Raw genomic sequence first — 24,154 nt, 5'->3', positions numbered from 1 at the left:
CCTTGCCTCCTTATTTTCCAAGGTTTAAAAGAAAATTCCTAAATGCATGCTTCAAGTACATTCAAAGAACAAACACATATATTCAGCAAAGTCCCCCTAATACCTTGTCAAATAAAATGATAAACAGTATAAACATAAACACTTCAAAATCCTATGAGCTCTGCTGTTGAATACCATTTCTAAGTAGATGAACTAGTGCCATATTTGAATGTCTTACCCTATTGATGTTCAGTGTCTCTCATTTCAGTTTATGAGAGGTTTGGATATCCATAATTTTAACTTCTGAAAATTATTTCTAAGTACAACCAGGAATGTAAAATAGATGATGCGGTATAAAATCACCAGCCATGTTTTCCAGTAGTGGAACTGTTCATCCAAGAAACAGGTATAAGTTCAATTTGGTAAAGTTAAATGACAGTCATTTTGCAGAAATTAACTTTTCTTTGTGCATTGTTGACTGTGAATGGAGACCATTATTTTTCATTGCCTAGATAGTGATGCAATTTTCAAAGCTAAATGAGCATTAAAAACATTCATTCTATGCTTCTGCAGTGAACAATCTAAGATACCTAACGGCAAAACGAGACATTCCCTTTAATCTTTATGAACAGATTGTACCCTCTTGAGCTAAAAATGAGAAAGGAGGGGATAAGCTTACTGTATTCTTGATAAATACTTCCCTCAGAACTGGGAGAATTCTTGTATGTGCAGATGCAGCTGCCTGCCTGACTGCCAATCCCTGAAGATCCAATCATACTGATGACGGTCCCACAGTTCCTTCCCCTTGGGCAGGCCAGTATCTTCTCATTCCTCTGCTTTATTGGAGATGAGATTTTGGTACCAATATAGAGAGGAAATATGTTTCACCAAAGGGCACCATTTATACAAATATGAATGGGTTTCCAAGTATTTGTCTTTGAGATCAGCTCACATTCTAGCTATGCTGCTCTACACAGGACCAGAGACAGGACAAGCTACTATACTGTTTTCCCACAGATTTATTTGAAATCTATCTCCTTTCAAGATACTTGACTACTGAATAATGGAAGATAGTATGAGGCCATAAGATTTTAATAACAGTGTATTTCAAAAAATGGCATATAATTAGCACTACTACCTATTAACTTATGTAATTAGTACTCAAAGTGGAAGACCTTATAAGTCAGAAAAAGAATTCCACAAAATAATAGTCATTAAAGAACAGCATAATCTTAGAACCACAGATTATATGAAAAGTCATTCATGTAATATGATCAAATATCTTTTCTATAAGACCATTTCCCAAACCATATTCTTAAAAAAATTAGAGAGGAATGCTGCCTCTGGCTGATTACATGACTGCATGTACGTGGAGAGTGTTTGCTAAAATTAAAAAAAAGACAAAGAACCACAAAAATATAATCTGATTTAGCACCACTTCATGGCAATTTAGTCATTTGCGCTCCTTTCATCCAGTACCATTTAAACACCCCAGGCCACAGAGCTGTACCAGAAAAAGTTCTTCTTCCCAGTCTAAAGGAGACTTAGAGAAAGGAAAAAAAGGGGGAGGGAAAAAAAAAGAAAACAGTCTTTTATAGAATTCCTCCTGAAGTTTTCCAGGGTGGACAAAGGCTATATTCATCTGTAGTAGAACAATCCTTTGGTTTATATCACAAACCTTATCAATGAACCTCTACCTCAGCCTTGAGCCAGAGCAGCAAATAGGGTCTTAAAACTCAGAGCTGAAGTCAAGGAAAAGCAAAACAAAACAAAAAAAAATTAAATGGGTGAACTTATGGATTCAGAAATCACAAAATGTACTTCATAACTTTCAGACCTTGTTCTTGATTTTAGCAAACCCAGTACATAGATGCTTTGGGATGGTTTGAACTGATCTTACAGACACTGCTAGTTCTGTTACCATTATATAAACCCATCTTAATAGAATTGCAGATATATATGTAGTACCTTTGTTTCATATACTGAACTCCAAGTCTCCATATTTAAAAAAAAAAAAAAAAAAGAAATTACACAGGCACAAACATAATTACTCAGAATTATGTCTGCGTATGTTTACATGGCTTTACACGGCAGTGTGCCCAGGTCACCAAGAAGGCCAATAGCATCTTCCTGGCTTGTATCAGGAATAGTGTGGCCAGTAGGACTAAGGAAGTGATTGTGCCCCTGGACTCACCACTGGTGAGGCTGCACCTTGAATGATGCATTCAGTTTTGGGCCCCTCACTAGAAGACAGACATTGAGGTGCTGGAGCATGTCTAGAGAAGGGCAATGAAGCTGGTGAAGGGTCTACAGCACTCGTCTTAAGAGGAGGCTGAAGGAATTGGGGTTGTTTAATCTGGAGAAAAGGAAGCTCAGGGGAGACCTTATCGCTCTCTACAACTACATGAAACAGGACTATAGCAAGGTGGGTGTTGGTCTCTTCTCCAAAGTAACAAGGGATAGGGCAAGAGGAAATGGCCTCAAGCTGCATCAGGGGAGGTTTAGGTTGGATATTAGGAAAAATGTCTTCACTGAAAGGGCTGTCAAGCATTGAAACAGGCTGCCCAGGGAAGTGGTTAAGTCTCCATCCCTGGAGGTATTTAAAAGATGGGTAGATGTGGTGCTTAGGGGCATGGTTTAGTGGTGGACTTGGCAGTGCTACATTTACAGTTGGACTCAATGATCTTAAGGGTCTTTTCCAACCTAAATGATTCTATGATTCTGTGAAGTTTGAGCTCAACAATATCTTATAATTGTACTGCCAAAAGAATTATTTACTATAGAAACACTTTTCTATGATATTAATAATCAACTAACACCCTCACAAAAATGAATTTGAAAACTAAAAATGCTCGTCTAGTTTGTTATCCTCAATTGCTATGTTACTTTCAGGCTATGCAGTTTGAAAAAGGCAGGTCTGTACTACCTACCATCATCACTGAGGAAATCATATAATTTTTCAACACAGCAGGTTGATTTGTCTAATATTCTGAATAGAAGTTCTTTCTGTCCTTTATCTGTTTTTGTTTCTTTCTTTCTCTGTTTGTGGTAATTTTTTGTTGTTTCTTTTTTTGTTTGCTTTTTGGTATTGGGGTTTTCTTTGGTTTTGTTGTTGTTGTTTTTGTTTCCCACCCACCCCCCGATAAAGCCAGAAAATGAAAACAGACTGGCAGCTGGTATGCCACATCCTTACTTGGTATAAACCATGCTAACTCCACATTCACAATGGATCTCATTTCTGGGTAATAGACCTGTCTCTGACACACTGCAAGTAACATGCAGAGTTAATAGTTGTTTCTTAAGTCTTTGTAAGTAATATTGTCTGTAGACTCCAGAGTCCCAGGTGGGAAATCAACCTACTTCCACTGAGTTTTGCTGGTTTTTATCAGCTGAAAGTATGATTCCTTCCCCCCCCCCCCCCCCCCGATTTTAACTAATTTATATTTTGTGGGGTTTTAATTCTATTTAATTTTCCTTCTTTCATTTTCAGCAGTGAGTGAGTATCAAAACCCTGTAGAATTAATTAAAACTGAGGGTGAACTTTGCTGTTTGCAGCACTTAGCCACACCATCTCTAGCTGACCATCTCTAGCTGATGTACCACCAGATGGTGGCTGGATGCTTTTGTGGTGACTGCCTTACAGGGGCACGAACTCCCAGAGTGAGTCATCAGTCTGTGCAGAATTGCATCTTCTTATTGGACTGTTACACTTCGGTGCCTCCCCTGTGTAAGGGGAGGACCATATTGTCTGGAATATCTTGACACTACTTCACTGAATATGATTGTTGCCTCTTGGCACTACTTTAATATGAAATTATAATACTCTCTTGGGCGTGCATTTACTTCATTAACTCAAAGTTACCACCACAGACTCTTAATTTCTATCCCCTTAAGCCTCATTCTATTCGGAAATTGTTGGGAATCACCTGAAGATGCAGCTTTCCAAGGCAAAGTAGTAAATAAATTTAGAGATTTAATTTCTATGGGCAACACTTAAGTGCACCTGTGTGCCTGTTTTGGCTGGGATAGAGTTAATTTTCTTCATAGTAGCTAGTATGGGGCTGTGTTTTAGATTTGTGCTGGAAACAGTGTTGATAATACAGGGATGTTTTCATTACTGTTGAGCAGTGCTCATACAGAGTCAAGGCCTTTTCTGCTTCTCTTCTCACCCCACCAGCGAGGAGGCTGGGGGTGCACAATGAGTTGGGAGGGTCACAGCTGGGACAGCAGCCCAGCTGGCCAAATGGATACCCCACACCATATGACATCATGCTCAGTATATAAAGCTGGGTGAAGAAGAAGGAAAGGGGTGGATGTTTGGAGTGATGGTGTTTGTCTTCCCAAGTAACTGTTACCTGTGATGGAGCCCTGCTTTCCTGGAAGTGGCTGAACACCTGCCTGCCCATGGGAAGTAGTGAATGAATTCCTTGTTTTGCTTGTGAGTGTGGCTTTTGATTTACCTGTTAAACTGTCTTTATCTCAACCCATGATTTTTCTTGCTTTTACTCTTCTGATTCTATCTGCCATCCCACTAGGGGGGAAGTGAGAGAGTGCCTGTGTGGGGCTTAGTTGCCAGCTGGGGTCAAACCATGACAACCTGTTAAAAAATAGCCTGTTATAAAACAGATTATTCTTTTAGAAAACACCAGCTTTTAACTGCTCATTTAAAAAGGGGCCTATAAACAGAATGATTCAGAAAGGAGTTTACAGAGGTAGAGATTTAGGAATGATACAAGAATCTAAGATACATATACTTAAATGCTGTAAAAGGCTATTTCCACAAATGGGCTGTAGGCAGTAGTTTCTGTTTCAGGCAGAGGCATTGTTTTTTAATTAGACTGAAGCCTGGATGCCTCCATGTATTATAGTTTCCATTTCTTTAGAACCTTTTACTCCACTGTATCTTACTTAATATAAGGTGGTGAAGGGAAAGAGGGAAACATCTTTTTTATAAATATATGTGTGTGTGTATATATATAGTTTCCTATAGCACCCATTTAAAAATACTGAATGGTTAGTTTATGTGTCTTTACCTTTAAGGATAACTAATAAATCATATACAGAAAAATAACTACTGATTTATAACTATTACTATTAGAATATAGTTATATAATTAATTTAGATTTTTATCCACATTTTTGAAGATTGTTTGATAAAGTTTTATACAGACATTCCCTTGATATTAGTAATTTTTAATATTAAGTAACTGAAAGCTGTATTTCCTCAGGATCACTGAGTATGCACTTTTAGAAAAGAGAAAAATAATCTACTCTTTTATGCACTTTTCACAGCTAAGTTTTCAGGGAACGTGAATCATTTAATAAGCTTATTTGATATTGAGAAAGACACACAAGCTCTCGATCATTTACTTCAGACACTAAGTCAGATGCTGCAATGAGCTAGACCTTCAAAGTGTGCATGAAGTTTTTCCCCTTTAATCAGTGGAGAAAGCTTGAGTCTTCTGAAAGCCAACATATTGATCTGATCAAGGAATTGCTGAGGCTGCTGCAAAGGAAATAATATGAATATATACGGAGCAGAAGTATCTAAGGGTATAAAAAATTTCCAGTTGACCTTTCTCTGTAGTTCTCATATTCTTTTGTCTATTTTTCTCTGAAAACTGTCTTTTTTTGGTAGCCTTTAGCCACCAGAAGATTGTTACATATGGTTTGAACAAACGAAGAATGGGGAAAGAGGAGAGTGACACCTGCTGTGTGTGAATCTTGGGAGTTGAAGGATTTTTTGAGGAGTGAAGAAAGAAATGTGACAGATGCCCACTTTCACATAACAGAGCATCTGCTCAACCAACAGTGTACAGGTTTGGGGCATGTGGGCTTCATCTCAGTGTGAAACAAAGAGGATTAGGACCAGTAGCTAAAGTAATGAATGAAAAGATCAGGGAGGAGAAGGCAGAACTTATAACTGTTCTGACCACCATGCTTGCTATCCAAGAATGGAGTGTGACCAACTATGCACCACAATGCAATGAGAAAAGCACTAATTATGCCTAGCAGGACTGTTTTCCCACCTGGACTATCCCCTGAACCATGCCTTGACATCGTCTGGGCATGTGCCAGGAATTAAACAGTATGGGCAACTGCGGGACAGATCTCAAGCCTGCATTTGGTCCTTTTTGATTCATGTTTACAGAAACAGCTGTAAAAGCCAGATCCTAGCCTGAAATGGGAAGATGACGGGCATTGACACTTTTAGGCTGTTTTGAGAAGAAATGGGATGCTAGGCAACAGGAACTGCTAAAAGTCTATATAGCAAAATTATGTAATAAAATATTACAAAAATTGTTAGCTAAATAATGCTTACTTTGATGTGTATTTTACTAGTTATACAAAAGCTAGTCAGAAATCTGAATAGAATATAAATACTCCAGGAATTCTTTAATATATTTGAAAAAAGACCCTTTCAAATGTTAAAACCAATTCAGTCTCTTCGTATATTTTAGGCCAGTAAGATATTTATGAGATATGAGTCAGAGGATCTTGAGTGCTGCATTTAAGATACACATCAGTAACTCTGATACAAAAAAGATAAGCAGGCTAGGCAGATGCCATTAGGATAAGTAAATGAACCATATAATGTGGAGAGGTTTCTAGAGAGTATGAACAGGATCTACAATATACAAGACCTAAAAATCTTATCTCGGGAAAAGGTGAATGAACCCAGAGTAACAGACAGAAATCCAACTTGCTCACTTTCTAGGATTCCCAAAGCTCAGGAGGTGTGCCATTGCTTGTGTCTCATAGCTAGAGTAGGTACATGTTCTGAAGGCTCCTTTGGTCACTAACATTTCTAGATATCTCTAGCTAGGACTAGAAAATTTTAAGATACACTCCATAAGCCTACAGGATTATTTAACCTTTTGGTACAAATTTCATGGATGTGAACATGGAATGGTAGATCAAAGGGGGAACAAGAAAGTATGCAAAAGTAGGAGATAACAGACTGTTAGTTAGAAGTTGATTTATGCATGGATGTATGGCTTACACCCCTTTAGTTTTTCATATAACATCCTATCTAGCTGCATTCACCACGTGGATGTCTACTTGTTTTTATTTTATTCCTCTTAAGACCTTGACCTCATGCTCATTCAGTATTAAATGTGTTAGTGTACAGTTCAGTTAAGAATCTTTGTTTTTCCTGTGAGCAAGATTAAACAGAGATGTCAGCCTAGTTTCTCTTTTCATTCACTTTTCAGTTGTGTACATCTAGTCCCTTTTAACAATCTGTTCTCAAATACCTATTCTAATCATTCCAGTTCTCAATCTGTTATTTTTTTTATCATGCATCTCTGAACCCCTCTGTGTTCAAAGGTTTCATTTTCTCACAAAGTAGCATTCCTCTTTGCTTTAGATGACATGAACCATTCAAGCCTAAGCTAGTGACTAGGCTGTCTTTGTAGCCAGTGGAAGAACTTCCCGAAGGCAACCCATGTTCTTAGTTTAGATGTCTGAGATGGTATTGATTGCTCTCCTGAGCAGTAGTTTCCCTTGACTATAAGGGAAGTTTAGGGCAAAGTTTGTGATGCTTAAAGTAAGTAAAATGAATCCCAACCATATAATCTCAATTGAAAAGAGCATTGCAAGTGATAGCTTCTGAAAATTTAAAAAAATCTGTATTTTCTTTAGACTGCTCTTTTAGCACACTAATGCTGTTCTTTTTTTCTGAGCTCTGCTGAAAAGTTACCATGGGATTTTACTGATTTTTTTTGTTTGTTTTTTTTAGGTTCCTACATTATGTATGGTTTGAACTACTCCCTCCTAAGTGCTCTGTCAACACTGAATTTAATCTTCCAGTGGATATCCTCTTCTTTTCATTTTGCAATACCCCCTGGAGATCTTAAGTTTTTTCTATCTTTGACTACTCTAAATAACTTTGTGATATCTGCATATTTTAGAGCGTTACTGATCACTCAAACATCAGTATTCATAAAATTAACATTAACAAGAAGTGGCTTTTCTCATGCTGAAAATTCTGTTTATTTTCTCAGTTCCAAATAACATCCATGACTACACACTGCACTTAAAGCTTACATCTCTTAGAAGATATTAATGAAAAGTCCAAATAATCTTGATTTTTGACAAAAGAGTCTCTCTTAACTGTTTTTTGGCTACTGCTCTTAAGGAAATTTATTTAACAGCAGAGGGAAAAATTTCCTTTACAAAAGAATCCTAATCTGCCATAGAAATGTGTATCTCCTAATACTGCTCCCTATTTCTAGTTACACATTCCACCTATACCTTTAAAGACAGTTATGCTTGTGGCACTCCAGTCTGGCAATTTTTTCAAATTAAATAATTAATATCTCTTGATAGCAGCTCAGCCACCTTTTCGTACCTTTCTTCAGAAATCTTAATCGCTTACTGCAGTGGAACTCCCAATCAGCCAAAGCCCTTAAGGTGGATCTTCAAAAGGCTATTAAAAGCCAAAATTAATTCTTTGATTTAAAATCAAGATCTCACACTTTAAAACAGAGAAAACTGAAAGCAAGTAGTTAACACAGAATGGTAATATGGTTTAAAAGCTTTTCTCCCACTGCATGTTGTATCCTTGCAGGTGGGTCTGTGCTTTCAGCTAATTCAGGAACTCTGTGTGGTAGCAAAAGCTCCTGGTTTTTTCACACTATCCTTCTCCTGTGCCTGCTCAGCTGGTCCTGAGGAGGAGAAGGAAGAGGAGAAGGCGGAGGAGGAGGAAGAGAAGGAGCAGAATGTGGAAGGAGATTTCCACCTCCTATCAGAGGCTTTTATCTCACCTAATCATTTCTTAAAGGAATATAATATAGAACTGAGAGCACACAAATAAAATAAATACCATCTGTCCCAGCCGTGCGTGATCAAAGCAAATTGTTGTTTTTACATCTGTTAAGTTTTTCATAGCGTATTCTCTCTCCTTGAGAGAAGAGCTCAGAGGAGAGGGGCCTTGCATTAATGGCAATGCATTTGATTTTACTGAGCTTCCTAAATAAACCCCAAAGCACAGATATTGGATCATCTGGATTTGGAACCAGTCTCTGGTGTTTTGTTCAGAAGCAATGAAAAATTTTAGTTAAAAGCCACCACATTGAAAAGCTAACAGTGGCATGGCAACTGTCCTTATGGACCTTCTTAGCTACTTCCAGATCTGTAATAATGTGGCTTGGTATAGCCTACTGTATAGTTAAGGTAGCTTTCATCACTTCCCATGTGCCATGAGCCGAGAATGTGCAATGAATGGTCATTGCAGCATGTCTGTTGTGTAGTAACTTGTTAAGCCACAGTTACTTGCTTCTGTGTCTTAAAAGAAAGAGAAAATAAAATTCCATCTGTGGAGGCTCTCAGGAGATTAGCATATCTGCTAAACACAATTAGACGTTCAAATTGTGTATGGACCACTACAGTGCCACTCAATTAGAAATGAACTCGTAAACTGAAATTAGTAGGGGGAAGCCAAGAACTCTGTGCAATACTGTTAAATTTGCTACAGAACTGGCAAGAAGCAGCGGTTCACGAGTACTGAATCCTTTCTCTCATATACAGCAAAAGGCATTTAAAATACCTGAAGGTGCTGAGGGAATATTTCATGGCAAATAACTGCAGAACAACTATTGGATAATTCTGTTTAAAGATTAATATATAAAAGCTAGGCCTCCTTTCTGCACATATCTGCTTCCTGCATGGAATGTGTTTGCTGACTTAAATTGCAGGAATATTATTACAAATTATAAACAAGACCTCACACATTTTTAACTCTTGTTGGTACAGCAGAATTAATGCTAAGACAAGAAAACAGCAACTGTGTAGTTCATTTGTCTCAGCTGACATCAACATAAATTTTCCCTAAGTTCCAAGTACACAGCCAGTCAGACACAGTTACATCAACCCCCTGAGAATAAATGGACTGAAACTGAATTATCCCAGATACATTCCTTCCTTGTTTGTGAAAATAAGAAATTACTCCTTGCTGATAACAACCATCAGTCCCCATCTCACTGTGTCACCTGCGCTCAAGTATTCTGGTCAGTGAGTTGCACAGCAGTGACCCTGTCCTTTTTGATGGTTGACCAAGCAAAGAGAGGATAAACTCACGCTAATATGTCAAGGCAGAGAGCTAGGCAGTCAGAATGAACCTATACATTCATTTTACTCTTCTCAGTTTCTTTCTGTTCCTTTGAACGTTATATAGTTAAGAACAGACCTACTCCTGAGTGCCTAAAAATATCTTATATGTGGGAAGAGAAAGATAATCAAAAGAAAGACTGTTAAGATTATGCAGTTATCTAGACTAGCCAGTGCACAGCGCCATTTCTGATTCAGTTGGAAAGTTGTTGCTGTTTCCCATCTGAAGCCATAAGTATGTAGAGACACAGATTATTTGAATGCATCTTCTTAAAACATTTTCCAGTGGTTTTTTTAACATTTTTCAGAGGACAAACAGATTGGAATGCCATACAACATGCCAAGTAGCACGGGCTGTGCCCTTTGAAAAAGCTTCTCTCTTTATTTTGTCATAAAAATACTATTGAACAAGCATTTCAAGAAAGATACTGTCTTTATAAATTTGTGCAGGATTTACCATAATGGAGGACTGACAACTGGAAGGAACTTTAGGTGGTACTACAGTGCAAACAGTAAACAACAGAAATAATAAATCACTGGTTAGAAGCTGAAGTTCTACATACTGCCTACTGCAATGTTTTAAACATTTTAAGACTGCCAGAGTCCTTTTTGGTGAGTTCTTTGACATGTTAGCAATACAAGGTTGTGCCTTACAGCTGCTAGTGTTTACAGTCACGTCAATCTAAATATGAACTGGACAACAATAATAAATATTTATTATTGCGCAGCAAATCAGATTTTCAGTAGGGACATTCCAACAATTTCCCTGCTTTATTCTGCCAACTAATTCCTAAATAACCATATTTTCTAACTAATTCTAATGACTTGCTGAAGAACTGACTGGCATATAGGTGCAGGAAGTTTCTAACTGAAAATCTGAAAGAATGGATTGACACCAGAAGTTTTGTTATCAGACAAACATATATTTTGAATTTGTTCATTACATACAACTACCTAATACTTCCTTGGCATTATAAAAGTGCAGCTATAGAAATTTAACTGAATAAGGAAGATACAAAGTAAAGACAAAATGCTTAGAAAGCAGCTTTTCAAACTACTATTTTTGTTGAATTTTTAATAAAATGCTGCCATATTTCAGAAGCATTTATGGCTACTCATAACTGGAATTCAATTTCTAAGAATCTTATTTGATGTTTGTTATTATTTGATTATATTGCTTGGCAACTCTCCAGTGCAGAAAACAAAGTTTGAAAAATAAATCTGAATAAAATTTCGAAACTGTCACATATAGAAAAAACCTGATGTAAGAAACCAAAGGTTTAAATTATTTTGGCAACTAATAGATTTTTTAAATTATTATTGCTTAGATGTGTATGCTGATTACTATCACACCATAACCTGTGCAAAGGCAGATCTTTGGAAGAACAGTATATTAAAAGAGATAATATCAGCAAAATTAACATTTCTCAAGCTATTAAGTATATCATTATTACCTTAATTAACACGAGTTTTTAATTACCATTTGAAACACTGTATTTCCTGGAAATGCTCTAACACATACCTACAGTTCATAGTATTCTGATGAGTGTTTTCTTAGCTAGAGTCTGAAACTTTGCATTTAGATCTTGAGATATGATTATGGAGAAGTCCAACGTGTAAGGTATAGCGAGTATGTTAAACCAGAGAGGAGATAAGCATGCAACAAAGATAATCTGGAGGAGGAGCAGCAGCCAAGTCTGAATTGTGATAGAAGCAGCAACTCTATAGTACATACTTGCAATTTCTGATTTTCAATAGAGCATAAATTTGATTTAAAAAATTCCTATTTCTTACCTACATTTCCAGTCATTAGGTATGAATTCTGAAAGTCCATCATTCCCATTCCAACAATGTGTATAAAATCTTCAATCACCTGCATTAACTCCACCGAGCCTGGATAGATCTAACAAAGGAAGGTCAGACATGCCATTAACTATAATATAAAAATCTCTACAGCAGCAAATTTAAATAAAATCTAAAAGCCATCAAATGAAGTGTGAGACTTGACAATCAAACTGCTTTTCCCATGTTTCAATCCTGAACATTTTTTGTCACTGTAAAAGAACTGTTTTGTCACTAGATCCTCATGTGAACAGACTCATAAAGCTACATGAAATCAGCTTGGTACTGGAACCGTGGAATGTCTGCTCTAAGTCACTGCACTTACCAAAAAAATTTTACTGGCCATTACTTTCATTAATGGTTAAAGCACTTAATATTTCAGAATAACTCTAATTAAAATACTCTTTCTTCTTCTGGAAGGTACCTTCAATAACTTCAGAGCTATTGACACAAGCAACTGAATGCAAATCTTACCATGGCCTCTCCAGCTTGATAACCCATTGTTGCTTTAATCAATATTTAAGTAATATAAATTCCTACTGGTAATACTATTTTCATTGCTGATGTGGAGCAGTAGAATCATTGAATAGCTGATGCTGGAAGGGGCCTCTAGAGATCTTCTATTTCAATCCCTGCTCAGAGCAAGATCAGCTCTAGCAGGTTGCCCAGGACCACATCCAGTTGGATTTTGAACATCTCCCAGGATGCAGACCCCAGAGCCTGCCTGTGCAACATGTTCTAGAAGTCAGTGACTCTGACTGTGAGAAGGTTTTTCTTATATTTAAATGGAATTTGCTGTATTTTAATTTTTGCTCCTTGTTTCTTTTCCTGTCACTGGTCACCACTGAGAAGAGTTTGGCTCAATCTTCTTTACTGGCCCCTCTCAGGATTTTTTAACATTGACAGGATCCCCACTGAGGTTTCTTTTTTCCAAGCAAAATAGCATCAGCTCTTTCAGCCTCTCCTTGCATATCAGATGCTCCAGTCCCCTAAACATCTTCACAGCTCTTCGCTGGGCTCATTCCATTACATCTATGTCTTGTACTGGGCAGCCCAGAACAGGACACAGTAAAGTAAAATAAATTGCAGCAGCCTTTGCATTGCTAATGCCGCCTCTCAATATGACTTTCAAAATGGTAAGGACTTGCACATTTCCAAGAAATATATTTATCTGCAAAGCTCTAAGCTACTATGATCACAAAAATATTAGAAAGTGTTATATTCAACAGTAATGATGCATCACCAAAACAGCATTAAAGGTCAAAACCATTATTAATAAGCTTAAAAATTCTGCTTTTATCACCTACATTTAAAAAAAATCGTTTTTGCTTATTATGCCCTGTTATGAACAGGACAATTTTCAGTAAAACAGTATTTTGCAATAGAAAAAGAATGGATGATCTGTTCACAGTGCTTTTTTCTTCGTATCAGTGAGATGTCCAAATTTTACTTTATGAGCAACATTCAAACCATTCTTTCCACTATCTGGACTACAGACTCTAAAAAATGCCTATAGAGACTATAAATTCCAGCACGTTGTGCTCTGTCTTCATCTTGCTTTATCTATCTGGATCCATAGCTGCTCAGCTCGGGATAGAGAATTTCACAATGTGCTTTGTTTTCTACATGGATCTTTTTATAAAAGGCAGGGCAGCAATACCATTTTTATGAAGAATTTGTTGTCACATTTATGATCATACCAGGTTGCAAATGCTGCTTCAGGTGAAGGAGACTTAACTTCCATTTCCCTAATGATGAGTTACTGAGGTAGTAAATGTGGTTTTTGCATCCATCTCATTCATAGCACACACGCCCAGCTATTATGTACCAAGGATAAATTTCAGTGAAAAGATTTTTTCACCCTAGTTCTTGAACATAAAATTTTATAGTAATAACTTCAGCAGAAACTATTGAACAGTCAGCCTTATAGAGGTACTCTTTATCTTTATATAGCTGAAGTACTGGTTAATCAATAGGATGCCAGCAGATGGTGATGAAGAATATGCAGAATAGCTCCTGTGTTTTGAAACACCAGTATAAACTTATGCATTGTGGACTTGAAGTGGTTTCCTTCATGCAGTGCTTTACATCAGCTCTTAACAAAAGGCAAGTATTAAAGTGAGTGCTGCTTATCTGAATGCTATATAACCTGTAATTAATGGTATCAACTGCTAGCATTTAATCTAGAGAAAAGGATGTGCTGAGGCATTGCAGCTGTATACTGGATAGAAAGTCAGCAATCTGCTGACAGTAAGATTTTTTTTCCAGCAAAGTATCCAGGGAACAGGCTAAGAGATCTATGCTAACAGTAGCTGTGGAGTTCAAGAAAACCATGCAAGCTGGCAAAAAAAAAAAGGTTGGTTAGACTGCCCCTTGGTTTGCACTGTTCATTACCAAAAAAAAAAAAAAAATCAGCTGAGTGGCTGAACTGGAAACAGAATCACCTTTACTCTTTTTTAGTGAATCAATAGTGTTTGCACAAGATTGTATTCATAGCACATAATGACTTGTGCACATACATACTTTTCAAGTTCAATGCCTACCTTGATTTTGACATAAAACTAAAAAAGGCTTTGCATAGGATGTAGTAATTTCAAATAATATTGTTTCTGTTTTAAAATCCATTTATATTTATCCATAACTTTTCAGTGTTTTATCCAAAATATGATAGAAAATAATATTTTGTATAGGAAAGCTTTTTTTTCAATAGTGAAAGAAAAAAAGGAATCTTAGGAGCACTTAGGAGTCTAGCTGACACTCCCTAGCCGGTATGAAGAGCTTCAGTAGTTTCTTCGAGACTGCTTGTGTAACTGCCCAGGAAAGTAACAAGACCATTTAGTGAATTCCCTAGCTTTGTCACCAGGCAGCTGCGGCCCCACTACTCTTATGTTCAGCTCATCTTGATGCTTGCTTGGGTTCCTGCCCGCCTACCAGTGCTGTACCCAGGTCTGCGAGACAATGAATTACCAGGTAGAGAGAAGGAGCTACAGAAAAGTGGAAATAACTTGTCTCCTTTCCCTTTTTCAACACCATTTCTTCTACCAGCAGCAGTGAAGGGAGACAACTGGAGATTCGTTGTCTCCTCTTTTACCTCCACATTCTCACCATTTTCTCTTAGATGTTCTCACCCCCTGATCTTCGTGGGACAGATGGTGGACACACCATGAGTAAGCAGGCAGGATGGAGGTAGGAGAAGACAAGGCTGGTAACATAAGGAGTGGAATCCTGGCTGTTCATTAGTGGGGCTAAAATAGTTCATAGAATCATAAAATCATAAAATATCCTGAGTTGGAAGGGACCCACAATCATCATCAAGTCCAATTCCTGTCCCTGCACAGGACAACCCCAAATTTACACCATATCTCTGAGGACATTGTCCAAGCGCTTCTTGAATAGTGTCAGGCTTGGAGCCGTGACTGCCTCCCTTAATACTGGTTCCCTAATCTTTGTGCTGTTTATGGAAACTGCCCACATGCATGTGATTTTGCTGATTCCATCCACCACCACTAAGGAAAATTACATGCTTTGTCTATTTTTGTACACAGAGGAACAGAAGAACAACAAAAGAAAAATACGATTCCTGAGTAAATTACAATGGGTCAGCTGCAGCATCAAATATTTGCTGCAAGGTTTGAATTGGAAGCAAAAAGTCCTGATATTCCCTTTCTTAGTCATATTATAAAGATGAACTTACTTAAATAGCTTCAAAGACCTTCAAACACCTAGTGATTTATTAAGAACCACATTAAAAGTGAACAAATTTCAAGTATCTATATAACACAGTGGCAATGACCACACAAGAACAGACCAAAGATCTATGTAAGCCATTTTCATGCCTTTGACAGTGGCAAATAGCAAATGTCTAAGGAAGAGTATAAAGGGGCTTGCACAAAATGATACTTCTTTTGGAATTCCTGTCCAGCCTTTAGCACTTTTTTGCCAAAGGACTTCCTTAAGTAAAAATGGGATCTTTCCATGAATGATCCTATACCGACTTTTCCTTCATTAATTTGTCTATTTACTTTTTAACTTGTGTACTTTCAGCGGCAAGAAGTTTTGCAACCTGACTTTCTGCTGAAAAAGTATCTCCTACTATTCATTCTGAATCTGCCACTATTTGATATCCTTTAGTTATTTTACAAGAAGCACAAGTGAATAGATTAATAATTTCTACATCACATTTTCCAATCCACTCTTGACTTTAAAAGCTTCTATTGCACATTAACGCAGTTGACTCTTTTTCGTACTGAAATATCTTGCTTTGTTTAATTATTCTTCATATAGACATGTTTCCCTGCCTTTGACTAGCTCCATAATTTTTACTCTGTACAAAAGTATGAGTTCATCCCCATTGTCACTGTGATTTGTATCCAAATAAATTTGATAGTTCTATGGTCATGTTCCTGAATATAAATATTAATATGGTCCTATAATGTTCTTGGTGTAAGCATGTAAGAAATATTTGTATCCAAGCAAAAAAATTGTTTTCATTTGAATTTTAAACTCTTTTATTGTAAGTTAATGATTTTTGTTAGACTACTAGTGCTTTACTAGTGCCATCATAATATCTGACTTAGTCCTGAAGTTGTCAGTCTTAGGGGTCACAACTGGTGTCCTAAATACAACCTTTTAAAAATGGTCTACTGTTTAAATTTCTCTAAGTTGTTTGGTGGTGTCGTGTGAGTAGTTTAGGTGATTTCCAATGTGTTCTGTTTAATAAAAGCATGATTGCAGCTAGCCTTTAGTAGCATTTTTCAGCTTTTGTATGTTCTTGATTACAACATCAAAAGGAAAGATGTAATGAATAATCCCATGGAATGCAATGGAAATCTGTTTATCAAGAGAAGGGCCTTATATTCTTAATATAATTTTAATACAAGGAATTAGCCAAAGGGTCCTGGAATCACTCGTTTTTGAAAAGGATCGGTTATTTCCAAAATACGGTCTCACTTAGGATTTCCTTTCACCTACAGCAGGGTGTATGTCTAACCTGACTTTTGAAACCATACATTCCACTTTGTCATGACTTACTGAAATAAGGTGTGGCTCCTGATGCAGAGAATGTGATAATATGCATAGTTTTGAATTTTTTTAATTGATGAGTTAGAAAATGCAAATCTTACCTGCTGTGCATCTTCCCATTTCTCTTTGTTTTCTTCATCTAAGAGGTTACTGATGATTTGAAAGAAGTTCTGAAAATCAATTAAATAAAAGACAAAGTAAAATGACTTCCAATAACATAAACCGTCATATCCTCAAGTTCACATCATGAAAGCTTTCCTTTCTCTATCACAGATCCAGTTCTGCAGCCTATTTTCTATCACAGGAAGAGATGAGCTAACAAAATAATGTATTAGACTGATAAAGGGGCACATATATTTTATGATTAATTGTTCATTTCTGGCCACAGAATCAGGTTCCGTGCTACTGCTTCGTATAAAATAAGAACCATTTTAAACTTGTTAAACTTCTAAATGTGATGGGGTTCTATTTTCAAATTGCTCGCATTCCAGAAACTAGACAACTATATATTTTGCAAATAAAGTGCACTAAGAGAACACCAGGCCACTAGTTTCTATTCAAAACATGAAAACGATCCTTAATGACCATAAATAGGGCATAAAATGGTTTTTCATTGGTAAATGCTGTATGAAACCAGGTGCATCTTACCTTTAAAAAGCCACATTTGCCTCTGTCCTTTTAGTAATTTCAAGGGAAAAGGAATAATTAATTTCTGTTTCTTTGACCTTAATCTTTTAATGTCTTTATCTGATTCTCCTATTCATTTAACTATAAGGAAAAAACAGCTAAAAGCCAGGGCATTTAGCTTTTAAATTACACATTTAAAAAACCACTCTTCAAAGTCTTTGTGGAGAACTTTACTTTCTAATTTTGTCTTCTCTCTCTACCAATTTGTATTCCCAACTTCATCTTTAAAAGCTAAGAATTTGAGTAGAGTCTGTTCTCAGCTCTGTATCACTTTTTGTGCAGAATGTCAATTTTGTCTACAGCCTGTCAATTATAATTTATCTCTTCTTTCATAAAAGATACATGTATTTTCCACAGACCTTAGCTGAAATTAACATCCTTGCAACCTCTTAAAAAATCTTTCAGTGGAATGCCAAGCATGGGACCCTGTTGGAACTCGGCCTAATGGTCATTCCCTCACCTGCACTTACTTCTTAGCCATTTTGGGGGCATAAATAGGGCTTAAATAAGGTTTAAGTAAGAACTAACTTTAACTCACTATTAACGAAAGTACAAAGCACTTGACTGCACAGTGAAATGAGAGCAGAAGAAACTTCCAATCTTAGTGTACTATGGATACTGTGGCTGTGCTTGAAAAGCCATTAATTTCAACATATGAGTTATCACGGACATTTTAGGTGTCTCACAATCATATAAGTAAAACATTGTAGGATACAAAATTGAATTAAACTTGTGAAAACTATTTTTACATGAAAACTATTTTTACATAAAAAAAATTTTACCAGTTTAATCTCATCCTAACACTGACTACTTGAAGTGAGAGGATGCATCTTTGCCTGACCATTAGGAAGTTAATTATACTAACCATAAAATTTGCTTTAACTTGGCAAATTTAATATAGAGGTGACTGACACTTTGGTGAACTTGGGCAAAATAATCCTGTACATTAATGAGAGCATGATTCTTCTCTCACTGAAGTCAGTAGCAAAATATCCATAAGCTTCAGTAACACAAGACTTAATGAAAAGAAAGGAAATGGCTCAGCAAGCTCCTGTAAAAATGGCAAGTATGCATTGGGACAGGATGATGGGGATTAAAGACAGGACATAAAAGAAAAATGTTCTCATGGTTTGATCCAATTTGCAGTGATACAGAAGGGAAATTTCCAGTCAAGCTGAAGATGAGAAGAGGAAAATGTAGCTATGTATTGCTTATATACCAAGAATATATTTAATCTCTTTCAGGTATTCAGTAGCAAAATAAAGCATAATGAAGAGAGTTACGTTTAGTATTGATTACAAAGGATTTGCCAGTTTAACCAGGTTGGCAGTTCCAAATTGCATAAATGCAACTTCGGCTAGGAAAAATGTACAGCTTATTGGTCCCCCAAGTAAAATAAACTATACTGGCCAAAGCAGTTTCATGGCACTATAACCACATCTACAGTAGGACATTACACATTTTGCAGAGAGTTCTACTAGGTAGTCAGCCATAGGGGGATTTTGCCTGAGGAAAACACTTTTTAAGGCATGACAGTTCTGCACTCTTCCAAGTGTAATACTGTGGAGACGTGGTGAACAGAAATTTTAGCTAACTTTAACATGTCAGGGTGTCAGCAGCAGTCTAGCTGCAGCAGCATGGAGCTCAGTGTGGGATAATTTATCATACTAAGGAGCTGGTTCAAAGCTAGTTTTACACTACATTGCAGCCACTGATTGCCCTGCAGAAACAGCCTAAGCCTTAATTGCAAAAGTATCCATGTCCGTGTAATGAGATCTATCTGAGAGTAGCCTAGATTGCCTGAAAAACACTCAGGAGTTATAAATGTTTCTTGCAGATTATAAATTACATGGTTTTGCTAATAATGTTCTGTTCATTAAATTTTATGTTTACTTTAGTTACACGAAAGCATTAAAATGATCAATAATTAAAAGAAATATATGTGGAAAAGCTTATAAATAATCCCAGACTCAAGCACAAACAAAAGATGAGCAATAACGGATTTAATATATACTTTGTACTTGCCAATAAACCATAAATGATGTATATGAACTAGTGACAAGAATATCTTGCTTCTTGAGATCTCTTTTTTTCTCTATTTCTATCCCTGGTTGATGTCATATTTATGGTAGCAGTGGAGGCTGAGATGTATGACGATTTTTCAGTCAGCAATACTGGTGCTTTGTGAATTAAGCAGAAATGATTAAATGGCTTTGCTGCTTCAATAATGAATAGATATTAGATGCACTCCAAAAATGTAACAGGGGAATAGGGGTTAAAATATCTTTCACCTACTTTGACTGTTCTCTTGTTCCTCGCATTAATGCTGCAAGAAACAACATTGCCCAATAGTAAAATGATTGGCAGGTATGAAGGCTAAATTCTAGAAGTGTTATGGATGTGATCTGGTGGTATTACTGCAGTAAACACTGGACCTTCTTGTAGAATCAAGCTCCTTCCTTTCATGGCAGGGCTTATGTATTACTGAACTGGCCACTATAGAAAACGTTGTGATAGCCAGAGCCAAATTTTGAAGTCCTTTATTTTTGCCCAGGCTTTTTTGAGGATAATGCCAGCTACAGTCAGGAATGGACAATTATGTTTTCCTAATTTAATTTCCTTCCTTTCAATCTTTTTCTTCTGTAATACAATGGCTGCAGTTCTCTGTTCCAGTCCAAATTCTTTGACCTCGCTGCAGGCATAAAGCTGTCATAAATCCTTTTATACAGCTACAGAAGAATTCCTCCCCAGGAGGAATTACTGGATAGCCTTAAGTCACCTCCACTTTTTGGACTTCAGCATAGGGACTGCGTGTGTGGGAGGAGGAAAGTAGGGGGAAAAAGGCACTGGGCAATCCTTTTAATCCCTGACTGACAGCAATGGTCCTTGCGGCTAATATGAATGGGATTATACTGCTCTAACTTCTTTGGGGAGAAACCTTGTTTCCTGTTGGTCGCTAGATCAGGGGATTGTACAACTCACTTTGCCATCCTGTCCTGAAAGGTAGCTCCTTTCCTGACATCCTGTCCTGAGAAGGTAGTTCAAGCACTCTTTGGCCAGTTCTGCAAAGTGTTCCAAAATGTTGCTTATATTATGCTTTTTTAAAATGGAATTATCTTTCAGGTAGAATCTGTCTTACCAAGTAATAGCACAGTGGCTATCTCATAGCTTCAGTGTACCTACAGAGTGTATTTTAAAGTAATTCCCATATGAAGAGGAAAACCTTGCTTGTAGAATAATTGTATGACTCTTGTCATCTGCTATTTCTGCTGCTGTTTTCAGTCACTGAAAACAGTGACTGAAATACCTTCCATATTGTTTAACTTCCTCACACATGGTTATTTTTCTTCATGAGACCATATATGTAATGTATACGTAAATATTGTTGCAAAAAAAGGTTAAAATATGCAAAAATAAAGAGAGTCATATAATAAATAACTTGGCAGTACACATGCATGCTTTAGAAGCTTTGTTTTGCTCTTTGTACCTGTCTGCCTAAACAAGTGGCATTTTCTATGCAGCACATCAGGCAGTGGCATCTTTGTTTTGAGTAATTAGCCTGGAATTTTAAATTTGATTTAATTTTTTTGTTCACTCTTTTTGTTATGGAGTCTCTACATCACATCTTTTGCACTATTCATGAGTATTAATACTGGATATAAGTCAGAGGTTTTAGGCAGTTGAGGGACTATCCAGATGGATGGAATGTATAAGAAACAAATATAATCAGACATATACACTCTTCCTTTCTCAGTTTTAATGGAAGTGGAAGTGTTGTTTTTGTATGGACCTTTAAAAATACTGTTATCCATAATTCATAATCTACTTTTCTGACATCAGGCAAAATGATTAATTATGGCTTTCAGGGGTTTTAAACCTCACTCATGCTTTTCGGAGAACTTCTTTAAAACAAAAACCCAGCACCTAAGAAATTCTACTCTTTATGTAGTGCAAAGATAGAGTTAGAACACCACACAGAGCTTCCCCAAAAGAATAATCTTGGTGGTTTTGTGCAAATTAATTTCATTTTCACCTTTCTGTCACTTGCTTTGATAATGGACTAGAAAGTATGAAAATGTATGATAGTGAAAATAAAAATTAAATACAGTCCTCCAGAGTATAGTAGCATTTGTCGTATCTTTACATATGGGAAAATCCTGGTTTCTCAGAAATAAACATCAAAATTTAAACTGATGTTACTGAGCCAGGATTTCATTTTATATCATCAGAAGTCAGTAACAGGAACATTGCTTAATATATCCCGTGTGCAAAACATATGCTTAATTCTAATGTCACTTACTTTTCTGAACACTATGCATTGGGTTTTGGATTTTACACTAGCTTGAAATTTGTTAAACTTGTTTTTTACTTTTTTTTTCTTTGAGTTTCAGTGTTGGGTTTTTTTTTTTTTTTCAGCTGGGATTTAAGAGCTTTTGATATTTAGGCATCTAAATACTGAAATATAGTTATTTCTTTCGTTTGAGAAATCCTTCCTTATCTCCTTCACAATATGGCTTAAAAAATTTTGTCTTTTCTCATTTCTTCACTTCAAAATGATTAAGCAAAAATTATTAAAATAGTACTAATCATTTTGCCAAGTTCTGCCAGAATATTATAGATTTTGGAAACAGCTCTACATTGCTGAAGTGAACAGAACTTTTGGCACTGTCATTAGTGGGAAAAGAATCAAATTCTCTCTAATGTATGTAAACTGCAAATGACCTGGTCTGCTACGCCTATGAACAAAATCACTTGTGCCAAACAGTTTCTCAGGGTTGGTTCTATCAAAACTTGCTGTAGCGCCTGCGAACCATGAAGAAATCACATTGGGCTATCAGGTTGTTGAATGCATGAAAAATTTTCAGTAAATAACACCCTGTTTAATAGCAAAACTTGATGAAAATAGGAAAAGATACTGATTCTGATTCGATTAAAAAAAAATTATTGTCCAGCCAAAATACTTTTTGAAAAGCATTGCTCAGAAAATATTACTTTCAGCTGCTGACAGACTAAGACAAGAAATGTTGGTTTTCTTATGGAAGCTCATTTTTCTTTGTGCATAGAAAACCAAGAAAACTTAAAATATAGTAGCAAGCTCTTGAAAACCTAACTCTGGAATAATTGTCTTTTCCAAGATACCTCCATTTATCAGCATGCATATATTCCAAAGTGTATTTGTAATCTATGTTTATCTTTACACAAACAAATACGTACACATGACCTGCATTAATAACTTTGTTAGTAATTTGTGAATGATCATGAAATTCTCTTTTTCATAAATAATATATAACTCTACCTCTTAGTATTCTTTTTCAGTTTATCTACAGTCTTTGAAAAGTGTCTAAAATTCTCAGATATAGATGAAACCAATATTCTGATCTAAATGTCCTCTGAAATATTTATTTTAATGAACATTGCACAATGAGCTGTGCAGTCCACTATGTAGAAATAATTATAGGGTTTTTAGCTCTGACAGTATTTTAATTGGCCTCTTGCACAAGAAGAGCTGATCTAACACATGAAATAGAAAATTCCTATCAAATGTACTATCCATCACTGCTGTGCACTTTTAATGAGCTTATTTATTTGAACTGAAGAAGCAATGCCAGAATTACATAACTAAACACTGTGGATAGATTTTGAACTGAAGTGAACTAGAACAAACAAACTGAATTGCTTAGAGCAACAAAATACCAACACATCACTATCAATCAAACCAAACCTCAAGAGAAAGATACTGAAATAAATGTTAAAAAGAAAGAATTTTACATTTTTCACCTGCCATGTTGTTTTTGTTAATTGGCTCATTAAATGTAGCTGAGTCTTTTCCTATTTTACATTTGTATCTTAGTTTAATGTGAACAATGTTTATGTCTATGATTCAGAAGATTTCATTTCTTCAGTGGGACAAATAGGTGACATTCAGTATGCTGACATAAACTTTATTATAAACACCCTTACAATGTTTCTCTTACCTGCACCCCATCAGATGCAGGGATATAACTTGCTCTTTTAAATGTGTCTGTAACATTTCTGAGAATTTCCACAGAAATCAGAAGGTCCCCTGCATAAAAATTTTTCCTCTGAGTTAAATCCAGTAGTGTCTTGGTTACTTGGGACATGCCATCACCAGCCAACATCCTCTGTCCCTTGGCGAGGTGCTCTTTAATCTGTACCAGAAAAACAAAATGAATATCAGAACCTACTTTACTGAGAAAAAGGTATGATAAATTCTAAACACAGCCAAGATATTAAATATTAAAGCTATTATAATATTAAATATTAAAGTCATTATAACAAAGTTCATCCTGTTAAAGAGAAGACAGAATAGTAGACTCTGATGACAGAATAATTATATCAGAGAATCATGGATTTTATACTGAAAGATTCTGAAGCTGTCATGTTTCACCCTTTTGCTTCTTTTTGGACACCAATAATTTCTCAAAATCCATGGTCTCAAAGGAGCTCCATGGGCTTGACTGCCACTTCAACCAACTGCCATGATGTAGCAAGGA

The 24,154-nt window shown here is 36.3% G+C and overlaps 1 protein-coding gene across 3 annotated transcripts in view; it reads right to left on the bottom strand.

Annotated features, from left to right (window-relative positions):
- Positions 1 to 24,154, bottom strand: part of ADGRB3 (adhesion G protein-coupled receptor B3) — a 461,064-nt gene that overhangs the window by 214,967 nt on the left and 221,943 nt on the right. For all 3 annotated transcript variants that reach the window (XM_075087046.1, XM_075087047.1, XM_075087045.1), the window contains exons 10-12: positions 23,615 to 23,809; positions 17,054 to 17,122; positions 11,883 to 11,991 (exon numbers count right to left, since the gene is read on the bottom strand). In XM_075087046.1, the coding sequence (XP_074943147.1) occupies positions 11,883 to 11,991; positions 17,054 to 17,122; positions 23,615 to 23,809 (373 nt within the window). The remainder of the gene's footprint in view (positions 1 to 11,882; positions 11,992 to 17,053; positions 17,123 to 23,614; positions 23,810 to 24,154) is intronic.

The sequence above is a fragment of the Phalacrocorax aristotelis genome, chromosome 3 (genome assembly GCF_949628215.1).
Source record: "Phalacrocorax aristotelis chromosome 3, bGulAri2.1, whole genome shotgun sequence".
Taxonomy (NCBI): Eukaryota; Metazoa; Chordata; class Aves; order Suliformes; family Phalacrocoracidae; genus Phalacrocorax; species Phalacrocorax aristotelis.
Note: the sequence above shows the minus strand (reverse complement) of the source record. Positions and strands in the feature narration are given on the sequence as shown.